Genomic DNA, 19,977 nt, shown 5'->3' on the forward strand with positions numbered 1-19,977 from the left:
CAGCCCTGCCCGGCTCACCCCACCTGACATGACGGGTCCTGCCCAGGACTGTGTTGTGGGGACACTCATGGGAGAGGAGCGCTGGGGGGTCACAGAGGGTCTGGCTGAGCTACCGATGCCCTGAGCACCGCCGGTGCCGCAGGCGGACGATCTCACAGTGCAGCGGGACGAGGGCTGTTGGGAGGCCAGGGCGAGCAGTGGTGACCCCACGGCTCCCAGCATTTTTTTTTTGGGGGGGGGGGCTGATGTGGCTGCAGCAGCCCAGGGCAGCAGGGGGCTGTGGCTGCGGGGTCCCCCCGTGGGGCACGGCCCCCCCAAGCCGTGCTGGTGCAGCCCGTAGCCACTGGGGGAAGCTGCAGCCCTTTGCATTCCGCTGCGTGGCTGGATAATGAGGTTTTTAGGAACTGGTGAGGCCCCCGCAGCTCTGCACCCCGGGGACCCCGGGGCCGGGAGCTGGGGTGACACCGCCGTGGCAGCGGGGAGCAAAGGGCGGCCACGGAGCCAGCGCTGTCTGCAGAGCCGGTCCCCTCCGCCGCACAGCCTGGTGCCCCCGCTGCGATCCCGGGGCGAACGTTCCAGGTGAGCCCAGGCTTCACGTTAGGGCTCGGGGTGCCCTGCTCTGGGTGCTGGGCTCAGCCGGGTGCTCCAGCCCATGTGCTCAGGGACGCCAGTGCCACCAGCCCCGCATGAGCCCAGACACCTCCCCGGCACCAGTACTCGGGGTGTCGCAGCCCCAAAAATGTGGACACCCCAGTACCCCACAGCCACCCTTGTCCCTGTCCCCAGGGTGTCCCTGTCGCACCCCCAGCCTGGCGCTCCCCCTCCTCCTCCAGCCGCCCCGTGACCCTTCAGCACACCCCATCCCATGAGCTGAGCTGCGCCGGTCTCAGCCCTGGCAGCCATGCTGCTTCAATTAAGCCCTCATTAATTTTTCAGTCCCCCTGAGCGCGGGCGGTTTGCAGTGGTGCTAATTGATGTCTTCTCTACTTAAGCATGTAAAAACCGGCAGCAGGTTGCCCTGTCGGCATGGGGCGGGGGGGCTCATCCCCCCACACTCTCGGGGTGGCTCATGGAGAGGCTTTGGGGCCAGACAGAACCATGCGCCTGGTGGAGGCTGCTGGAGTGACCTAAAAAGCCGTGGGGCTGAAACCCCCCACCGCGGGTGGGGATCCAGCCCCAGGCACAGGCACAGCTCGGAGATGTCATATCTCCTGGGGGGTGTCCCAGCACTCCTGCCCCCGGGACGGACGGGTGATATGAATCCCTGCAGCCCTGATGCAAATACACAGCTGCAAATATTTGTGTTGGTTTTTTTTTTTTTTCCAAACCTCTCGCCTCCAGTTGGGGCAGATTCTGCAGCTTCATGCAGTCCTCTCCTGCAGTAAGGGTGGGTGCACCAGAGAGCAGGGCTGGGCCGGGGGGTGCTGAGACATTGGGAAGAGCAGAGCACCCCATGGCACCCCACAGCCCCACTGGGGACTGAGATGGGGACCAGCCCTGGCTGGCTGGAGACTTCATCCAGGCTCAGTGGCCACCAGCTGCAGAAGGGCTGCTGCAGCCAGGCCCAGGTGGCACTGGGATCGCAGCGGGATGGCCAAGGTCACTGGGAAGAGCCGCCAGCAATCGCCATGGAAACGCTCTGTTTGGTTCTGGAAACCAGAGCAGTTTTCTCGGCCCTTTCCCCTCTGCGCTTCAGCCGTGGCTCTGCCCAGCAAGGAGGACCGAGTGTCCCAGTGTCCCCTCAGCACAGGCAGTGCGGGGCCCTTTGCTGGGTGCCTGGCAGGGGGATGCAGGCAGCATGGCCCCTGCTGGCCCATTCCAGCCCTGAAGCACACCATAGGAAGGGGATTTTGTGGTGCTTTGGGACCAGCCACCCCCAGGGACAGGAACTAGAAGTGGGTGAGGAGGAGGAAGCAGGAGCAGAGTGGCAGGAGGGGCAGGGAGCACAGGGCAGCTGTGCTGAAGGCTGGGGACCAGGCAGACACCTCCAGGCAGGCAGGGCCAGCGGCACCCCTCATGCTGAACCCAGCACCCCCTGCATCCCACTGCCAGCATCCCCCTCCTGCAGCCCACTGACACCATCCCTGCTGCATCCCACTGCCAGCGTCCCCCTCCTGCATCCCCCTGCCTGCATCCCCCCCTGCATCCCACTGCCAGCGTCTCCCTCCTGCATCCCACCGCCAGCATCCCTCCCTGCATCCCACTGCCAGCATCCCTCCCTGCATCCCACTATCCCACTGCCAGCATCCCTCCCTGCATCCCGGTCCCAGCTTCCTCTCCAGCATCCCCTAGCGTCCCAGTTTGCCTCCCAACACCCCAGTACCCCCCCAGTATCCCACCTTCGCCCCTCCAGCGGCCCCTCCCTGATGATTGACAGCGCTCCCAGCCAATGGGCGCACGTTGCCGCCGAGGGGGCGGGCGGCCCGCGGCTACAAGAGGGGCGGGAGCGGCGCGGGCAGAGCTGGCGGGCTGGACCGCGGCCCCTCCGGTACCGGCACTGGCTCCGCGCCCGGACCCGCCGAGCCGCCGCCGTCTGCCCGCGCCGCGCGACAGGTAAGGGCCGTCGGGGCTGGGACCCGGTTCCCCGGTGCTGAGCTGCCGTCGGGGCAGGTGCCCGGGGCCGCGCTGTTCCCCGGGAACCGGTTGCAGCGGGTGGCGGGGCCGGTGCCCCGGAGCTGCACCCCCCCGCCCCGGGATGGGCAGAGCAACCCCCGCCAGTGCTGCTGCCCCCAGCCCGCCCGCCCCATCCATCCCCCGGGGCTGGGACCTGCGCCCCTTCCCTGCTCCCGGGGCGCCGATACGTCCGGGCGGTGCTGGGGGCTGGGTGTCCTGCGCTGCCCGGGGTGCAGACCCGGGGGGGACACCCTTAGCGACCCCCCTTTGTCCTGTTTTGGGACCAGCAGCCAGTGACCAGTGATGATATTTGTGCTTTGAGATGAGGGGTTCGAGTCAGAGAGTGCGATGGCCCTTCTGGCTGCTGCGCCCAGCAGCCGTCCCTGCTGTCCCCTGCCCTGGCATGGCCTGTGTTGTGTCCTGCTCAGAAAAGAGAATCGAGGTCTGTGGACCAAAGGATGCTCTTCCTGGGTCGTGGCCTCTTTGAGGGCTTCATTTGCAGGATAAGGTGCGGTGCTTGTAGCAAAGGTCCTCATTGCTGTTCCGTTATGGGAAAAGCTGCCCCTTGTGCCAGTGAGAGGCTGCACCCACCTGCCAACGCGGCTGATGGGAGATGCTGGAGGACATGAGCATGGTACATGGTGGGGATTTATCGTTCCCTGTGGGTTAGAGCCAGGCTGCAGCGCCGGGAGGGCTCGTGTATCTCCGCAGCTGAGCTGGGGAAATGTTGTGCTCTGTGGGCGTCCGGACATTTCCTCGGCTCTGGCTGCTGAGGGGTGGTGGGTTAAGTGCTGCCGCGGCAGACGGCGACAGATGCTGGTGGGATGATGGGGCAGGAAGCAGCCTCTGCCTGTGGGATTAGCTGGGAGCGGGGCTGGCTGGCAGCACGAGGAGCCCTGCTTCGCTGGGTGGGGGAGGCTTGTGCCCATCCCAGGGTACCCCCATGTCCCCCAAGCCCACATGGCCAGGAAATCAGATGCTTGGAAGGGAGGTGGTGCTTGGTCGGGCTCCAGGTGAACTTCTACTCAACTTTCTCTATGGAGAGAGAAGCTCCAGGAGCTCTCAGCAAACCATCTGCTGCTCAGGCTGAGCGAAGCCGGCAGCCAAGGCTGCGTGGGAGCGGGCACGGCGTGTATCGGAGCAGCTCCGCGTCCTGCCCACGCAGCTGCGGGTTTGCCAGCACTCCAGGGCGCTGTGCTGCAGGCAGCCCCGCGGCAGAGGGGTGCCTGGCTGTGACCCCATCCTCACCAAGAGCTGGCCAGGAGCGGGGTCGGGCATTGCTGCAGCCGGCTGCATGCTGCAAGTAAAATGGTGCCAGTGAGGTTTTTCCCTGCTTTAATGGTAGACTCATGTTACCTGTTCTTTGTCCCATCCTTACGGGGGCAGCTGGACATCGTGGCATGGTAAAGGCCACATGAGGAGGTGTTCTGGGTCTTCAGTTGGCTTTTGAGTGGTTTTCTGCAGCCCAAAGGGAGCCAGCCTAGAAGACAGGGGGGATTGAGGTGATGCTGCTGGCTGCGCTAGCAGGCTGCCTCGGGGCCAGCTCCTGCGCGGCTCCAGTGGCAAAGGCCACAGCTGAGCACGGGCATCGAGCTTGTCCCCAGTGCCACAGTTGCTGTCCTGGCATTTGACAGTGCATGGACACCTGCCAGCCAGGTGGATTGGCTCTGGCGTAGGGAAGAGGCATGTGGGGTTGGCCAGCCTCTGGGGTGGAGCAGGGCTGGGGAGCACCAGCCCTCCCTGTGCCTGGTTTGTAGGAGCTGTGCGTTTTCCCTCCCAGGGGCAGCCATGGGCAAGCACAGCAGCAAGCTGGCCCCGGAGATGCTGGATGACCTGGTGAGGAGCACGGAGTTCAGCGAGCAAGAGCTGAAGCAGTGGTATAAGGGCTTCCTCAAGGACTGTCCCACCGGCATCCTCAACCTGGAGGAATTCCAGCAGCTCTACATCAAGGTGGGTTCCGGCTGGGGGCCCAAGCACTGCCTGTAGGGCTGGAGCATCCTGCTCCTACCAGGGCAAGGGTGCTGCTTTGGGTGCAGCCTCTACACTGAGCTCCTTCTCCCCGTTTTGATCTCTCTTCTCTCCTCCCTGCAGTTCTTCCCCTACGGAGATGCCTCCAAGTTTGCCCAGCACGCTTTCCGCACCTTTGACAAGAACGGTGACGGGACCATTGACTTCAGGGAGTTCATCTGTGCCCTGTCTGTCACCTCCAGGGGCACCTTTGAGCAGAAACTCAACTGGGCCTTTGAGATGTATGACCTGGATGGGGATGGGAAGATCACACGCTTGGAGATGCTGGAGATCATTGAGGTACCAGTGCTTAAAATCAGGAGGGATAACTTGTTTTTTCCAGACTTTTTACATCTATTGGGTCCCTTTTTGGCACCAAAGAATGGATTTCCCTGCTCAGAGCCTTGTTTGAAAGGTACTCGGTGTGTACCTGGTTGTAGCTGTACAGCAGCATAGCTTATACCAGCAGCTAACTGGGTTCTAGCAGAGCAGCAGTCCTGTCCCCTGCCTTGTCCTGGGACCTTCCGCTCATCCAACATTCCTGCTCTGGTATTTTGCTTCTCTTCTTGCTCCAGGCCATTTACAAGATGGTGGGGACTGTGATCATGATGAGGATGAACCAAGATGGGCTGACACCCCAGCAGCGTGTTGACAAGATCTTCACAAAGATGGACAAGGACAAGGATGACCAGATCTCCCTGGAGGAGTTCAAGGAGGCAGCGAAGAGCGACCCCTCCATCGTCCTCCTCCTGCAGTGTGACATGCAGAAATAGAGCTCTGGGGGCTCATTGCTGGACTGGCTGCAGCCAACCTCTGCTCCCTGTGATGGTTTTCATCCCCGTTTTCTGCCGAGTCCCCCCTGTACCTGCTTGACCCAAGGTGTGAGCCACACTCTATCCTTCCTGCCACCCATCCCACCTGCTCCTGGCTGTGTCCTGGGCAGCCTGCAGTCCATGGGCTGGTCTCCCTCAAAGGGCAGAGTCTCCTCTGGGTATTGTGGGCTTGAGGTTACCCCCAAATCAACCCTCTCCCATCCTGGAGCTGGACTCCCTGCAGCTGATGGTGAGCATCCTTGTTCCCCAGGGCCAACTGCTCCCATGTCCCTGCTGCATCCTCCCTGCTTTCCTCCACTGCTCTGCCTGGCCTGTTCCCTGATCCTAACTGAAACCAGCTCTTTCCCCTTTCCGCTCATCTCCCGTCATTGCTTGTGGTGCCTCCAGGGAGGCTTAGAAGTCCCAAGCCCTGGCCCTGGTCTCTCCTTCACTGGTAATTCCCTGCAGGGCTGGCCCTAGGGTGTTCGGGCAGGGTGCTGCACCCTCCCTGAGGGCTCGCTGCCTTGGCTCCCTCTGCCCAGCTTTAGCTTTTCCACCTCTGCTTTTGCTGCTGGGAACGGCCAGGGTTGCTCAGGGGACTTTAGGGGAGAGCAGAAGTGTCCAAGGCCACACCTGGATGTGGCCATTGTCCGATCCCTGAAGCCACCTTCTACCACATCACCTGTGTGAGCTGGCAGAGCAAGTGGGTGACCTCCACAACTACCCCAGCAGTATCTTGGATGCTTTGTGGAGTTTCTGGCCTTCCTGGGTGTTGAGGTGATGCCTGGGGTCCCAAATCGAAGGCAAGGGCTGCCTGACTCCTCTGTGGGCTGCCCTGGGGCAAGGTCAGGAGTGTAGGTGTTGAAGGCATGTCCTGGTGCTGCTCCTGGTGTGTGGCACTGCTGTGGGGACTGGTGGGTATTGGTTTGGGGGTGTGGAGAGGTGTGGATGGGTCCTGTACCTGCTGAGCCTCCTGGAAGGCCTCTGAGGCCACAAGAAACATGTCTGTCTCCTTTCTCCCCCCATCCCAGCCTGCTGCCTCCATCCCTCCTGCCCCAGGACAGGAATATTGTCACAGATTGGTATGTAGTCTGCACGTTGTGGTGTTGATGACTGTAATATCTGTTAGGAGATGGTGAAGTCGCTATCTATTTTTTTAATGGAAAAATAAATGGTCCCCCATGTGCGGTGTTCCCCCAAATGGCTTATTGGGGGGCAGCTGGCTGCTGCAGCTATGGGGAGAGTGAGATGACAACAATGCAATCCTGAGCATTGTTTTTGGGTCTCATCTGAGCCTGTGACACTCCAAGGGGACAGCATAGTGGGGCTCAGTCTGGGGAGCCTTGAAGACTGGTTGAAAGCGTAACCCCTCAGCCGTGCAGGCAGCTTTGGGGAAGGGGATGTTATCTCTTGGGGCTGGGTAGGACCAGACATCCTCAGTCTGTGCTGGAAATAGGTTTCATTTGTCAACCAGGAGTTGGACCCTGGCTGTCTCCTTCATTCAGGGCTGGGCACATCTAGAGGACCTGGTGGCTTTGTTCCAGGATCAATCCCAGCACCATCAGCAGTTAGGACCAGTTATCACTGTATCTTTGTCCTTCTTCTCAGCCTCCTCTTCTCCAACCCCATCTTCTCTGCACGTATTTTCCTCTGGTCTTCTCCATCAGCAGCCTGCAGAGACCGTGCCTGTTGCTAAGGAGCTCTCACCGACTTTAAATACTTCTCTGTAGTTAACCAGGCAGGGCTGGCTCCCGCTCTGTGGTGTCGCTCACCCCGTCCCGCCTGGCTCCAGTGTGCGGGGAGGTGCGTGGCTCGGCTTCCACCCTGCAAATCACCAGCATCTCATCCGTCCTGCAGCAGCCAGCACCTGAGCGTAGAGATGGGAGGATGCCAAAACTGTGGCAGTGTGGGTATTAGGAGTGCTGCTGAGGAAGAGCTCTGTGCACTTTGGGTTTGGCTGCTGTGCTCACCTGGGGCTGTCTGGGACTGTGCATGTGCGTTTGCAGCTCAGCGGTGCCTGGCGAAGGAGGGACATATGGGGCAGGTTGTCCCCACTGTGTGGGAGCCCGGGGACACGCCAGGGCTGCTGTCTGACGAGGCAGCGACTCAAGCTCAAGAAGGGACTTGGAACAGCCTCGGTGATCCCAGGGCACTCAAAGCTCCTGCTTCCTTTGGGGCCACCCCAAAGGAAGGTCAGGTATTTCCCAGGAGGGACCAGAAAAGGGTGTCTTTGAGGCTGAAATGATATTAAACTCCCAGAAGGGCATCCCAAAGGGTTCGGGATCCAGGCAGCTGGGTGAGCCTTGGAACCAGCCCTATTCACCAGTGCCTGGCTCCCCCTGACTGCTCTCCTGATTGAACCCCAGTGCAAGTGAGGGTGTGTTTGCTCAGTCTCCAGGGAAGGGACACGAGTGTCTGTGAGACTGTGGTCTGTAGGGAGGGTCAGCATTTAGCACAGAGTTTCGGGCAAAACCCTGTTTCTGGCCGGGGTGCTGGGGCTCTGTGACCCGCTCCCAGGCGCTGCCCTGTGCCAGGTGAGACGAGGTGGGACCCTCCACCACTTGGCCCTTCCTGCCTGCTGAGTTTTGGTCTCTGGGACATAGTCCCCGCTCCCTGAGGGCCTCTGGGGGTCTGCTGGTCATGGTGCAGTTTTCAACCTGAGCTGAAAGCTGGGCTCTGGCTTGACTCAATCCCACCACCACTCATGGGAGAACGTGTAGTGAAGAGCCTTAATTAATATCCACACTCACACCATTAACTAGTGCACAGTGCATGCCTCTGACCCACCCCCCAGCCAAAAGCGGCTGTGGCTGCTCCTTCCCCTCCTGCTCCTGGTTGCTGACCACCTTTAGTGCCCTTCCAGCCACCCGCTCCCCTGCCATGGGTGCCACTCTGCTCTGCGAGGATGGGCAAACCCCAACGGCTCTCGGGCCGCGAGTGAGCTGCTGTCTCCCGTGGGTACCCGCTCCCGTGCGCTCCCCGGGCTCTCTGCTGATGGCACCTTTCTCCCCCAGCCCCTTCCTTCGCTCCCCGCTGGTTTGCTGCCCCCGGGGCTGACTCTGCCCCGGAGCGGCCGCCGAGCGCTCCCGCCTCCCCCACCCCGGGATTTAGGGGAGATGGGCGGGGGGGGGGGAGGGGTTGGAAGGCGGCGGGGCGGGCTCGGTCCCGATCCCGAAGAGGTTAATCCGTGTCCCGATGGGCTGAAACCCCGGAGCTTCATGGGATGCCTTATAAAGGGCGCTCCGCCGGCCCGGCAGCGGCTCCAGGAGCTCCCGGTACGCACGGACCTGCTGCCGCCGCGCACGGACCGGCGGCAGCAGCGGCGGGAGGAGGAGGAGGAGCGGCGGTAGCAGCAGCAGCACCGCCACCACCACCACAGCGGGAGCGGAGCCCGGAGCCGCCGGTGCCCCGGAGCCGCCGCACTATGGAGCCTCCGGGTACCGCCGGGGCACCGGGCGCGGCGGGGCGACCCTGGGAGGAGGCCAAGGCTTTCTACGACAACCTTGCCCCCAAGAAGAAACCCAAATCGGTGAGACACCCCCCACCACCACCACCTTCCCTTAGCCGGGCAGTGCTCCCCACCCCGGAGAGGAATGAGCCGCTCTGGGTGCCCCCGGGTGCCCAGTCTCCTCTGGGTGCCTCCCCTGCGTGTCCCATCTCTGCACCCCCCTGGGTCTCTCCAGGTGCCCCATCTCCCGCAGGCTCTCTGGGGTCCTTCTGGGTGCCCCATCTTCTCTTGGTTCCCCCGTGGATCCCACTGGGTCTCTCTGGGTGCCCTGTCTCCTACAGGTGCTCTGGAGCCCCCCTGGGTGACTCTGTTTTTTCTTTGACCCCATCTCTCTCCAGGTCCTTTGGGAAGCTCTGGGTATCTCCAGGTGTCCCCACTCCTCTGTGGCATCCCTGGCTTGACCTTGGTTGCCTGGGATCTCTCCAGATCCCCCCAGTCTCTCTGGGTCTCCCTGGGTTCCTGCAGGTCCCTGGGGTGTTCCCGGGTCCCTCCTGGGCTGAGGTGTCCTTGCAGAGCGGCTCGATGCCCCGCGAGCCGCCTGTCCCCTGCGCCAAGGCAGGAGGCCCTGCCAGGGACGTGGCGGAGCAGGGGGACAGCCCAAGGGGCGAATCCCTGCCTGGAGCAGTGAGGTGTCGCAGGGGTGTAGCCACTGCCGCCAGGCTCCCGCCTGCTCCGGGAGATTAGAGGGAAAGCCTGTGTTATCTAACCAGGGCTGAGCCCGACAGCTTTAAACATGGGAGTGCCTGGAAGTGCTGCTGTATCTCAGAATAGCTGCGGCAGCGCGGGGCTGGGGGCCGGGGGCTGCACCCCCGGGTGGGCTGGCCTTGGTCCCGCAGCCTGGGAGCCCCCCCAGCCATAGCCATCCTCGGGGCTCTGGGTCCCCCCAAAGCATAGGGTTCCGGTAGAGGTGTAGCCCACAGTGATGTCCAGTGACACCTGGTGCCTTTCGCAGCGAGGCTCCGCGTGTGAGTCCGACGAGGGGAGACGGCTGAGCCCCTGCTCTGCAGACCCTGATGCGGAGCAGCCCCCATGCTTTCCCCGCTGGGGACCCGTCTGCGGCCCCCAGTCCTGTACCTGCTGCCAGCTGATCGTGCTGCTGCCTTCACCCTTCCCAGAGGAGAGGGACAGCCTGGCCTGGTGGCGGGATGCAGCTGGTTGTCTTTCATGCCATGCTTTCAGCCTCCTACGGATGTCAGCCCAGGCTCCTCCTCTTCCTCTCCTTGCAGCGAGCTTGGTGACCAGCACACCCGTCTCTGCTGTACAGCTGGGGAAACTGAGGCACGGGGCAGCGACGTGGTTTGCTCGCATAGCAAACCCGCGGCAGAGCCGAGATCCAGGCACTCGGGCCCTGAAGTTAGGCTGTGTCATCCACCCGTGTGGTGCTGGGGCCGGTGCCCGTGGTGCCTGCCCGGCCCCGTGTCCCTCAGCCGGGGTGGGCTGGGGGCCCCGTGCCCATGGCCAGGCAGCTCGGCTGCCCTCGCACACGGCTGGGCTGCCCTGCGCTGCCAGGCAGCTGTCACACCCCGTGACGGATGGCTGCAGAGCGCTTTTCTGCATTATAAATAATGCGTTTGGAAAACTCAAAAACATCTCAGCCATTGCCCTGAACTTTAATCTGATCCCGAGCAAAGGGGCTCGCGGCCGCCCAGGGCTCCCTCCTGCACGTGGGAAATGGAGTTTGCTGTTGTCCGTCTGCGCCCTTGTGGGTGCCGGGTCTGTCCGTCCTCTGCGCCGAATGTCTCCGCCAGCCGGAGCAGACACTGGTGGGGCAGCAGGCAGAGGCGCGACCCGTCCTGGAGATGGGCTGTAAGATGGCGGAAGGCAGGGCAATTTTGGGGCACGTCTCTGGGGAGCCCATTGCTGGCCGGGGAAGGGGTTAGTTAGGAGCCCACCAGGCTTCCCGCATTGCAGGGGTCTCTGTTCTTCCCACGCCCCGGCTCCCACGCCTGCTCCGGCCTCGCTCCTGCCAGCTGGGGAGGTCAGCGATGAGACTTGTCACTTTTCAGCAATGCAGAAAATGTCCCCCAGCCTCTCCAGTGACGGCGCGTGGGGAGGAGAGGCTGGGTCGGTGGGAGCTGGCCGCCTGCTAGCTCCACTCTTCTGGGCACCCTGCTCGCCCCTTCTCTGCCAGCCCCCTGCACCCACGGGGACCCATGCAGCTCGATTTTGGAATGCTTTAGCTGGGGTGGGGACCATGCTTGACCCTGGAGCAAGCCCTTCCTCTTCCCTTTCCGTGACTCAATCCCACACCAAAGTTCACCTCCCAATTTTGAATTTGGCCACAAGGATTTGGTCTTCTGCAGCATCCAGGGAAGTGCCCAGAGCTGCCAAAGTTTCTCCAGGCTTTTAGGATCAAGGTGGGTCTGGCAGATTCAGCCCCAGGCAATGCAAAGGGATCTTTTGCATCAGGGGGTGCAGAATGGTCCCCACCATGGCTGCTGCCTTGGCGCCAGCCAGCGATGGCCTCCAGGGGTGGCAGTGAAGCCACTGCTGTTGGATTGCCACTATGGGCACCTGTGGCTCTCGTGGGTGGGAGGGCACAGCCCCGCTGCACATCCCGGGAGCGTGTGGGATTTCCAAATGTCTGTCTCTAATCCTTGGGGGGCTGTGTAGGATTTGCATCTGATTAGAAGAGCGATTTAAAGGCCTGCCAGCTGTTGGGTCTGCAGAGGAAAATGTGCCATTTCCAGTCACTACTGAAACATATCTTTGCCCAAAAACTGGGGTGTTTGGGTCTGGGATGGGTTTTGCACTTCCATAAAGCCAGAGCCTGCTGGAAAGGTCACTTGTGCTTCTGAGATGGGGTTTGGACCTGATGGACCACCTGGAGCTGCTCCAAGGTCTGGTGTTCCTCTTCAGAGGGCTGGGCTGTCAGGACGTGTCCCTGGTCATCCCTCCTGTCCGGCTGAGCCTGGGGATGGACCCGGGGTTGGGTTGGGACCTTCCCCCCATGCAGCTCTGCTTGCACTTAAGTTAAACACATTGTTAATCTCATGCTTGATGTTAAGGATGGGGCTGGATCTGACCTTCCCGTGGGAAGGGAGGAAGGGAGAGGAAGCTCACCATGAATCCCCAGGCAGCAAATTCAGTTGGATTTGGCTGAGCGGAGCCCCACAGCCATTTCCTGGGCTTGTGTTGGATGATGAGCTTTAACTGACCTTGGCCGACCTTGGATGCTGCTCTGAGAGTAAAACAGGATTTGTCATTCCGAGTGCCCAAACCCTCGGGGCTGGGGCAGACGGAGCAGGAGGCTGTGTTGGGATGGGGTGCTGCGCAGGCTCCGCCACAGCTCGTGGGACTAAATACATTCCAGGGAGGACTGCGAGTGGGACCCCCTCCCGCACACGTTCTTCCTATTAAAAATGAAGGGTATTTTCCCCCAAAACAAAGTGGGAAAAGTGGGCAAAGTGGGGTTTGTTGGGCTGATCGCAGCACTCTGATGGAGGATTTGAGGTGCTGTGGCTCCTGTAGCGCTGCAACTTTTTAAAGCCCGTTTTTGAATGTCGTAATGATCAGCGGCAGTACTAGTGAGGATGGAGAAGCATCCAAACAACCTTGAGGAGGGAACGCTTCCAAATGAAACCTCTGCTTCAAAGAAATGTCAAAACGCGGCTCCTTCCTCGCAGAGCAGAATTGCCTTATTTTTTTTCTAAATGTCATCATTTCCCAGACAACAGCAGGGCTGTTCCAGCCCAGCTGGAGCTGGGAGCTGCGGTAGCACCGGGGTGAGACTTTCCTACAGAAGGTGCTCCAAAGGTGCAAATCTTCCTTGGCAGGAGCAAACAGGATCCAGCAGGTCCCGTTCCCGGAGGCTGGGCTTCCCACCCGCAGGCAGCTGGGGCTGCAGCAGCCCACGCTGGGGCAGAGTTAGGGCCCCAAGCTTACGGTTATTTTTATTGCCGTGTTTATTACCTCTTAAATTAACCTCCTGGAGGCTGGTGCCTTTAAATGGCAGGGAAGGGACCTTGAGCAGCCTGTTGGCGTTGCACAAGGTGCCTGTGCTCTTGGCACCCGCCGGGTGCAAGGTGTGTGCCGTGGGGAGATGGAGATGCAAATTCAGGCTGGGTACCCGGCGAGGCTCGGTTTATGGCCCCACACGTGCATCTCGCCCCCCCTCCAAACATCCCTTCGTGCTGTGCGTGCTGCTGACCTACTTTCTGTGCTGGAGATCCTCCTGCGAGGTTGGGTGGGGAGGATGCTCTGCCCTGCGGTCCCTCGGGGACCAGGAGTGGGGAGCAAACGCCCGGCAGCTCTCCTATGTACCCCAATAAATAGCCAGGCGCTGGAGGGACTGGGGAGCAGCACGGAGCAGCAGGACTCCTTGCTGAAGGCTAATGGCCGGATGTCCCAAGACTTTTAATAGTTATTAATATTTTCAGCTAATAAATGGCCCATGACACCAGAGTTATTAATTAATGAGTTGGAGTGCCAAGACATGGCCCATGACAAGTTAATAGCTAACACCCACCGGGTGGCTAAATGTAAGATGGGGACTTGGTGGCTATGGGTCACCTGTGGGAGCGATGCCGGTGTCGCTGATCAGCTTCTGCATGGACCTGGGTGATACTGCATGTCCTGGGGGTTGTTCAACTGCTTTCTCAAAAGAGCCACTTCCAAATGAGACTTTATTTCTCTGCAAACGCCGTGGGAAAGGGATCCCTCTGGCCACAGTGATGTTCTCAGCCTGAGCTAATCTGTCTCTACTCCTAATCGCCCATCACTTAATCTGCTTGCTGGGGATTTTGGGTACTGATGCGGCCTTGGAGAGGTGTCTGGGACCGACCACGCTGCAGGGCTGGCCCCGAGCACTGCTTATGGAGGGAGTGTGCAGTGCTGGGAATGGCATGGGGACTGCCATTGACTCATTCTTGGGTGCGTCTCCATGCCAGGCAGGACCAGCTGGGCTGGGCTGGGGGCAGAGCGAGCTCCAGGGCTGCCCCAGCCCTGCGCGGAGTGAAGATCCCGGATGTGGGATGGGGTACCTTGTCCTCGCCAGGCTGCTGTTTCCGTAAAGCTCAGCACTAGGCAGGGTGGGAGCTTGAACTTTGGAGCACCTGGGTGTGTGAGCTGCTGGTCAAGGCACCCTCCTGCCCCTGGGCAAACAGCATTGCCGGAGGATTACTCATGGGGCAACATGAGGATCCTGGAAATCACAGAGGAGCTGAGGGTGAGGTGTTGCCGAAGTGCTGACAGCCTGGATTTTGCAGGCTCCCTGTGGAGATGCATCCCTGAGCATAGCCAGAGAGCGCTCCTGGGGAGCATCCCCCGTGTGAGACCCCGAGCCCCGTCCTGCTCCCCGCACTCGCTGCAGGCAGAGTCTGCTGGGGACAGGGCTGCCTGTGCCGCTGTCCCTCCTCAGGATTTGCTGTTCTGGGAGCGAGGATTTTTTTGTTGGCCATCAGTAATGAATTTGCTTTCATGCTTGCAAGTGAGTGATGGGGATTAACACCCTTCTGCCCTCCGAGGGGAGAGGGAGGACGGGTGAGGGTCAAGATGAGATTGACTTTCCTGGTGTCCCCTCTCGCACTGCCAAGTCCCACTAGAGGCCCCGTGTTGACTTCAGTGGATTTTGGATCAAGCCCTCGAACATTAATAATAATGACTCATAAATCATTGCTTGCACCACCTGTTTGTCATGTTTCCGCCCACAATAACTATATCAAGTGGTTTTAGAAGCTGAGCTGGCACGGGTTGTTTGTCACATCTGGACAGCAGTGTGGGAGTGCGGATCTGGCTGAGCCGTGGTGTGTGGTTTTTCCTGGCTGGAGGGGGAAAAGCCACACAAATTCCTTCTGCATGGGGTTCAGCATTTCTCCTGGGGTAGCGCATTGGGTCTGGATTGGTCCTGGGAGCTTGTTTGCAGTGAGAGGGCTTACGCATGGTGCGAGCAGCAGAAAAAGGCTCTCAGGTATCCCAAATGTGTGGGGAGGGTGCATCAGGGCTTCATCAGTTGAAGCACTGGAAGATCAGGGTTGCAGCTCCCTCATTATCCTCCAAATCGCTATGGAGGTGTCCCCCACCCCATGGCCTTTCATGTTGAAAGTCAACAGATGCCTTCTCAGGCAGCAGGGCTGGGTGCAGGGCTGGGTGCAGGGGCTGCCTCCCCATTTTCTCCCTTTCCCCGCAGCCAAAGCCTGAGAACGCCATCACCATCGCGGTGTCGTCGCGAGCGCTTTTCCGCATGGAGGAGGAGCAGAAGATTTACAATGAGCAAGGGGTGGAGGCCTACGTGAAATACCAGCTGGACCATGAGAATGAGCCCTTCCTCCCCGGGGCTGCCTTCCCCTTTGTCAAGGTGAACGTCCACCCGCCTAAGCCGAATCTGCACCGTGGTCCTGACCCAAACGCTCTGGGGAGAGGGGAGAGCTGTGGGGTGCTTGCGTGGGGAAGGGATGGGAAATGAGCAGCGTGGCAGAAGGGTTGTAGCCACAGAGCAAACAGAGGTCAAACAAACCTCCCGGCAAGTGATGTGCTTCTTCCAGGACTGAGGAAACGCTGAATTTTCCAAATTGGCAACTGAGCTCAAGAATTGAAGAAATTATCTCTTTGGATCATATTTAGTTTCCCTTTAGGGAATTCTCATATCTTTCTTTTTTTATTATTGCAATTTATTTATTCTTTTGAATTGGCTGAATTTAGCCTTGCTACAGAGTCAGCCAATTTCTAAATTTGACATGTTGAAATGAAGCACTTCAAACTTTAAAAATATTTTCCAATTTCTGCCCTAGTTCCACTGGATTTAGTGCAATTTTGTGTGCTGGCCCTCACTGAAGCAATCTCTTGCCCATTCCCAATGACTAAACAAATCCACCTAGTGGGGGGAGACTTGTTCCGCTCCTGATTGCTTGAAAAACACTTATCTGTAACTTTGAGCTAATTTATTCTCATCTCCTAATGAAAACTTGAAACAGTTTGTGTTTGAAAATAGAAGAGTAGCTATGTGGTTTTTTTCCCCCAAATCAGTCTTTTTTTCCCAGCTAAAGCTGCTTGCTGATGTCAGCTTGGTTCGTGGTGTGGTTGGGGTCGGGCCAGATCCCTGGTTGTGGTGAACAGAAGCGTTTTGCTCAGTGAGAAGGGGGTGAGGGCCATGCCTGGGGTTTGCTGACACCCACCCCCCCCCTACCCTGGCGTGCTGCAGGCGCTGGAAGCGGTGAACATGCAGCTGCGCGAGCTCTACCCCAACAGCGAGGAGCTCTTCGACATCGTCCTCATGACCAACAACCATGCCCAGGTCGGGGTTCGCTTGATCAACAGCATCAACCACTATGGTAAGCTCAGAGTGAAGTGGTCCTTCACATGGGTGCTGCCGGCTTTTGGGCAGGGTGTTACTGTTTGGCAGCAAGATAAGGAGACGCTTTCTCCTGTCTCTTCCTCCAAACCACAAGCTGAGCCCCCTTCTCCCAAATTTACTGGGCTTTGACTGGAAGTTGGCTGGTGGTGAGGATACTGTGGCTGCGGGCAATGCTGTTTAACAGCGGTAACAAAATTAGCCCCCATCCTGCCAACTCTTTGGAGGCCACGGGGAAGCAGTGTCGAGGACTGTTTGGGGGGTGAGCATGCTCATCCCGGGTCCATCTGCCCTCAGATCTGTTCATCGAGAGGTTCTGCATGACAGGCGGGAACAGCCCCATCTGTTACCTCAAGGCGTATCACACCAACCTCTACCTCTCCTCTGATGCTGAGAAAGTGAGTGAGGCCATTGAAGAGGGTGAGTCTGGGGTCCAGTTTGGGTGGGCAGAGGGGGGAGCCTGGAGCCCTCAGGGGGTTGGTGCCAGGAGTGATAGCTCCAATGTCCACGTCCCTACGTCGATGTGCAGCTAGGGTCTGCCTTGTCCCACATCGCATCCTTGATGCTCCAAAGAGCTCCACAGCTCTTCCAAGGCAAAGGCACTCATTTTCCCCATTAATTCTTGTATGCAAAGGGAAACTTATCATCTGGGGATTTGTTTTTACTGTAAAAGGTCTTTGGGCCAAGCTGCAGGCACTATTGGGTGCATGCATTTCCTTGCAGTGTTTGCTTCCAGCCTATTGTTTTGCTCTGCTCCTCAACGGATGAGCCATGAGGCCGGGTCCTTGGGTAACTGCCGCCTCTTGCCTTGTGCTTTACCTCCACAGGGATTGCTGCAGCCACCATCTTCAGCCCCAGCAAAGACCTGGAGGTGTCGGAGAACCAGCTGCGGGTGGCATTTGATGGCGACGCTGTGCTCTTCTCGGATGAGTCAGAGCAGATCGTGAAGGCTCACGGCTTGGACATGTTCTTCGAGCACGAAAAGGCTCACGAGAACAAGCCTCTGGCACAGGTAGTGCTGGGGTGCAGCCAGAAAAGGCCTCAGGGAGAGAGACAGTCCTCAGCTTTTGCTCCTGGGAAGGAGCCAGCGATCGGCACGTGGAGTGTGAAATGGGGTGGGTCAGCAGCCTGGTGCTGCTGGATTTGGCCCATGGGATGGCTGCCGTTGGCCCCTCACTGTTGTTTCTGGGGGCTTACGGGGAGAAGGGGTTAGCTGGCACGTCTGGCTCTGCTGGGACCGGGTGCCTGGAGGAGGGGACAGCATGGGGGTCTTGGGAGTCATGGTTTCTTCTTGCTTTGGCAGGGACCCCTGAAGGGCTTCCTGGAGGCCCTGGGGAAGCTGCAGAAGAAGTTCTATTCCAAGGGGCTGAGGATGGAATGTCCCATTCGCACCTACCTGGTCACTGCCAGGAGCGCGGCCAGCTCGGGAGCCCGGGCCCTAAAGACTCTGCGCAGCTGGGGCCTGGAGACGGATGAGGCTTTGTTCCTGGCCGGGGCTCCCAAGGGGCCGCTGCTGAAGAAGATCCGTCCTCACATCTTCTTTGATGACCAGATGTTCCACGTGGAGGGAGCCAAGGAGATGGGCACCGTCGCTGCCCACGTCCCTTACGGCGTTGCCCAGAAGCACAAGCGGCCGGCGCAGGAGAAGCAGACCCCAAACAGCAAGTAGTGGAGCTGGGTTGTCCCACGGCCCCCAGCATGTGGTGCAAACTTCACCCCACGCACCACGCTCTGACCTGGCTTGTGGTCTGCAAGGCAGAGAGCATTTGCCCTGGCGAGCGTGAGGTTATTCCCCAGCGAGAGCCTTGTCGGGGGCACGGCTGGAGGAGGGGGCTGAGGAAAGGCTTCCTTTCGCCTCTGTATTCGTTGCAATGTTGTGGCGTTGTCCCTGTTCCTCGTGGGGCCGGAGGGTCCCTTGCGCTGGGCAGCCCCACAAGCCGTTCCCGCTCTTCCCTGCGCTCTGCACTTGCTTCAGGCAAAATCCCTCGAGGAGGGATCTCTCTTTTTGTGGACTGTTTGTGCCAGGCAGGTTTAACCTATTGGCGTTTCTCTAAAACCCCAGGTAATTGCCAAAGCCGTTGATTTGCAAAGCAAATGTTCAGGCTGAACTGTTGAACTGGAAAGTTGGGAGCACACAGAAACCCTTCTTGCAGCTTTGAAACAAAATGTTGTCCCTTTTAACTAAAATTAAACCATAATATTGTTCCTTCACAGCTCCAGCCCCTGCTCCCCAACCAGAAAACCTTTCACATCTTTGTCCTTCCAACAAGATTTTGTCAGCTGAACAGCTTTCCTTTCATGCACTAAATTTGGAAAAATAGAAACAAACACGTGTATATATATATATATATATATATATATATATATATATATATATAATCCTGTTTCCTGCTTGGAGCTTTGGGCCAGTGTATTGTTGGCCCAGATTTTGAAATTTGGGTTTCACAGTTGCATGAGTTAGCACTTGAAAATAATAATGTCAGTGAGGCATCCAAAGCCCAGCTCTTGTGTAAGCCATCCAGGGTCCGCAGACATATGCCTGGGGCTTGAATTAAGTTAAAAGCAGGCCCTAATATATTAGGGACATCATTTGAAGTCTGTTTAGGTAAATCTGCAGAGAATTTCAGCCTGGGGGTTTTAATTAAAGGATTTTTTCCCCTTTCTAGGCTGAGCCCATATGAGTTGATAATCTTTTTCTCCTCAGCTTCTTAAAACCTCTGGTGTTTCCTAAAATAGACACCTCTGCTAGTGATGCTGTGAGAGAGAACCAAATCTCCGATTAAAAAACAGGAAGAGAAATCAATTGGAGAGCTGCTCTGAGATCAGTGTGAAAATCACACTGACATTTCTGCACAAAGCTCTGTCCCAAAGGACACTCAGGAGAAAAGATTACAGATTACTTCATTCTTGTGGGGTTTTGTTCTTGGGTTTTTTTTTTTTTTTTTTTTAGGCAGTATATCCCATGGTTGGGCACGAAGGATGCCCAGTGCTATCAGACAGTAGTTTTTTGCAAACACCAACTCCATGGTTTTCCCAGGTGTGTGTCTGCCTCTGGCTCGACTTTGCAGGGAGGTTTGGGCTAAAACAGCTCAGCCCTTCCCGACAGCGAGGTTAGAGCTCGAGTTATCGCACTTTTGACAAATATATAAACAAGCTAGTGATGCCTTCAGTGGCTTGGGAGACTGTTTTCTCATTGCACTAAATCCTGCTTGAGCAGTGAAAAGCAAATTGCACTTTCCCCCTCTAAATTATTTCACTTTGACAGACTGTTATTTGTCACATCTGCGTGATGGGCACCTTAGGGGACGGTCTAAAATCCAAACAAACAAACTAAAGTCTTGAAAGAAATTAGTATCTCAGTAACATGTCTATTAATATCCAGGTTTATAAAAAGGTCTCATCTTTTTAATGTGAACCCCAGCTATTGGGATCTGAACTGTATCTCGGAGACGTCTTTGGCAGCTGGGAGGGGGAGAACAGCCTGGCCTCCCAGTAAACATATCCAAGGTGTTTCCTGAAGATCGCATCGTGGAAGCCCAGCCAAGCCCAGCTCGCAAATGGACTGCACTGGGGCCTCTCGCCAGCCCAGGAGGTGACATTGCAAGAGGAACAGGGTTGTCAACAAGCCCTTAGGAACCCCTGGCCAGGGTGCTACTGGGATGGGATACAGGCTGTGAGCACAGCCACTGGGGATGGAGGGGTGCTTGTGCCGGGTGCCATGGGGGATGCGCGCTTCGGATGAGGGGTGT

The 19,977-nt window shown here is 58.3% G+C and overlaps 2 protein-coding genes across 3 annotated transcripts; both read left to right on the top strand.

The window, feature by feature from the left end:
* Positions 1–4,401: 4,401 nt before the first annotated feature.
* On the top strand, positions 4,402–5,393 carry HPCAL4 (hippocalcin like 4; the record flags this gene model as incomplete). Of its 2 annotated transcripts, XM_082494180.1 has the most annotated exons (3): positions 4,402–4,563; positions 4,705–4,920; positions 5,196–5,393. In XM_082494180.1, 3 exons carry the CDS (start codon positions 4,402–4,404, stop codon positions 5,391–5,393), a joined length of 576 nt encoding a protein of 191 aa, XP_082350306.1. The 2 variants fall into 2 exon arrangements, with proteins under 2 accessions (XP_082350306.1, XP_082350307.1); XM_082494181.1 differs by lacking the exon at positions 4,705–4,920.
* Positions 5,394–8,753: 3,360 nt separating this feature from the next.
* NT5C1A (5'-nucleotidase, cytosolic IA) lies at positions 8,754–18,279 on the top strand. Its single transcript, XM_082494273.1, has 6 exons — positions 8,754–8,961; positions 15,068–15,235; positions 16,079–16,208; positions 16,526–16,648; positions 17,056–17,240; positions 17,532–18,279. The coding sequence occupies exons 1-6, from the start codon at positions 8,857–8,859 to the stop codon at positions 17,895–17,897; spliced, it is 1,077 nt and encodes a 358-aa protein (XP_082350399.1). The 5' UTR covers positions 8,754–8,856; the 3' UTR covers positions 17,898–18,279.
* The last annotated feature ends 1,698 nt before the right edge of the window (positions 18,280–19,977 follow it).

This window comes from Vanellus vanellus (assembly GCF_965231255.1).
Source record: "Vanellus vanellus genome assembly, chromosome: 22".
In the NCBI taxonomy this organism is placed as follows: domain Eukaryota; kingdom Metazoa; phylum Chordata; class Aves; order Charadriiformes; family Charadriidae; genus Vanellus; species Vanellus vanellus.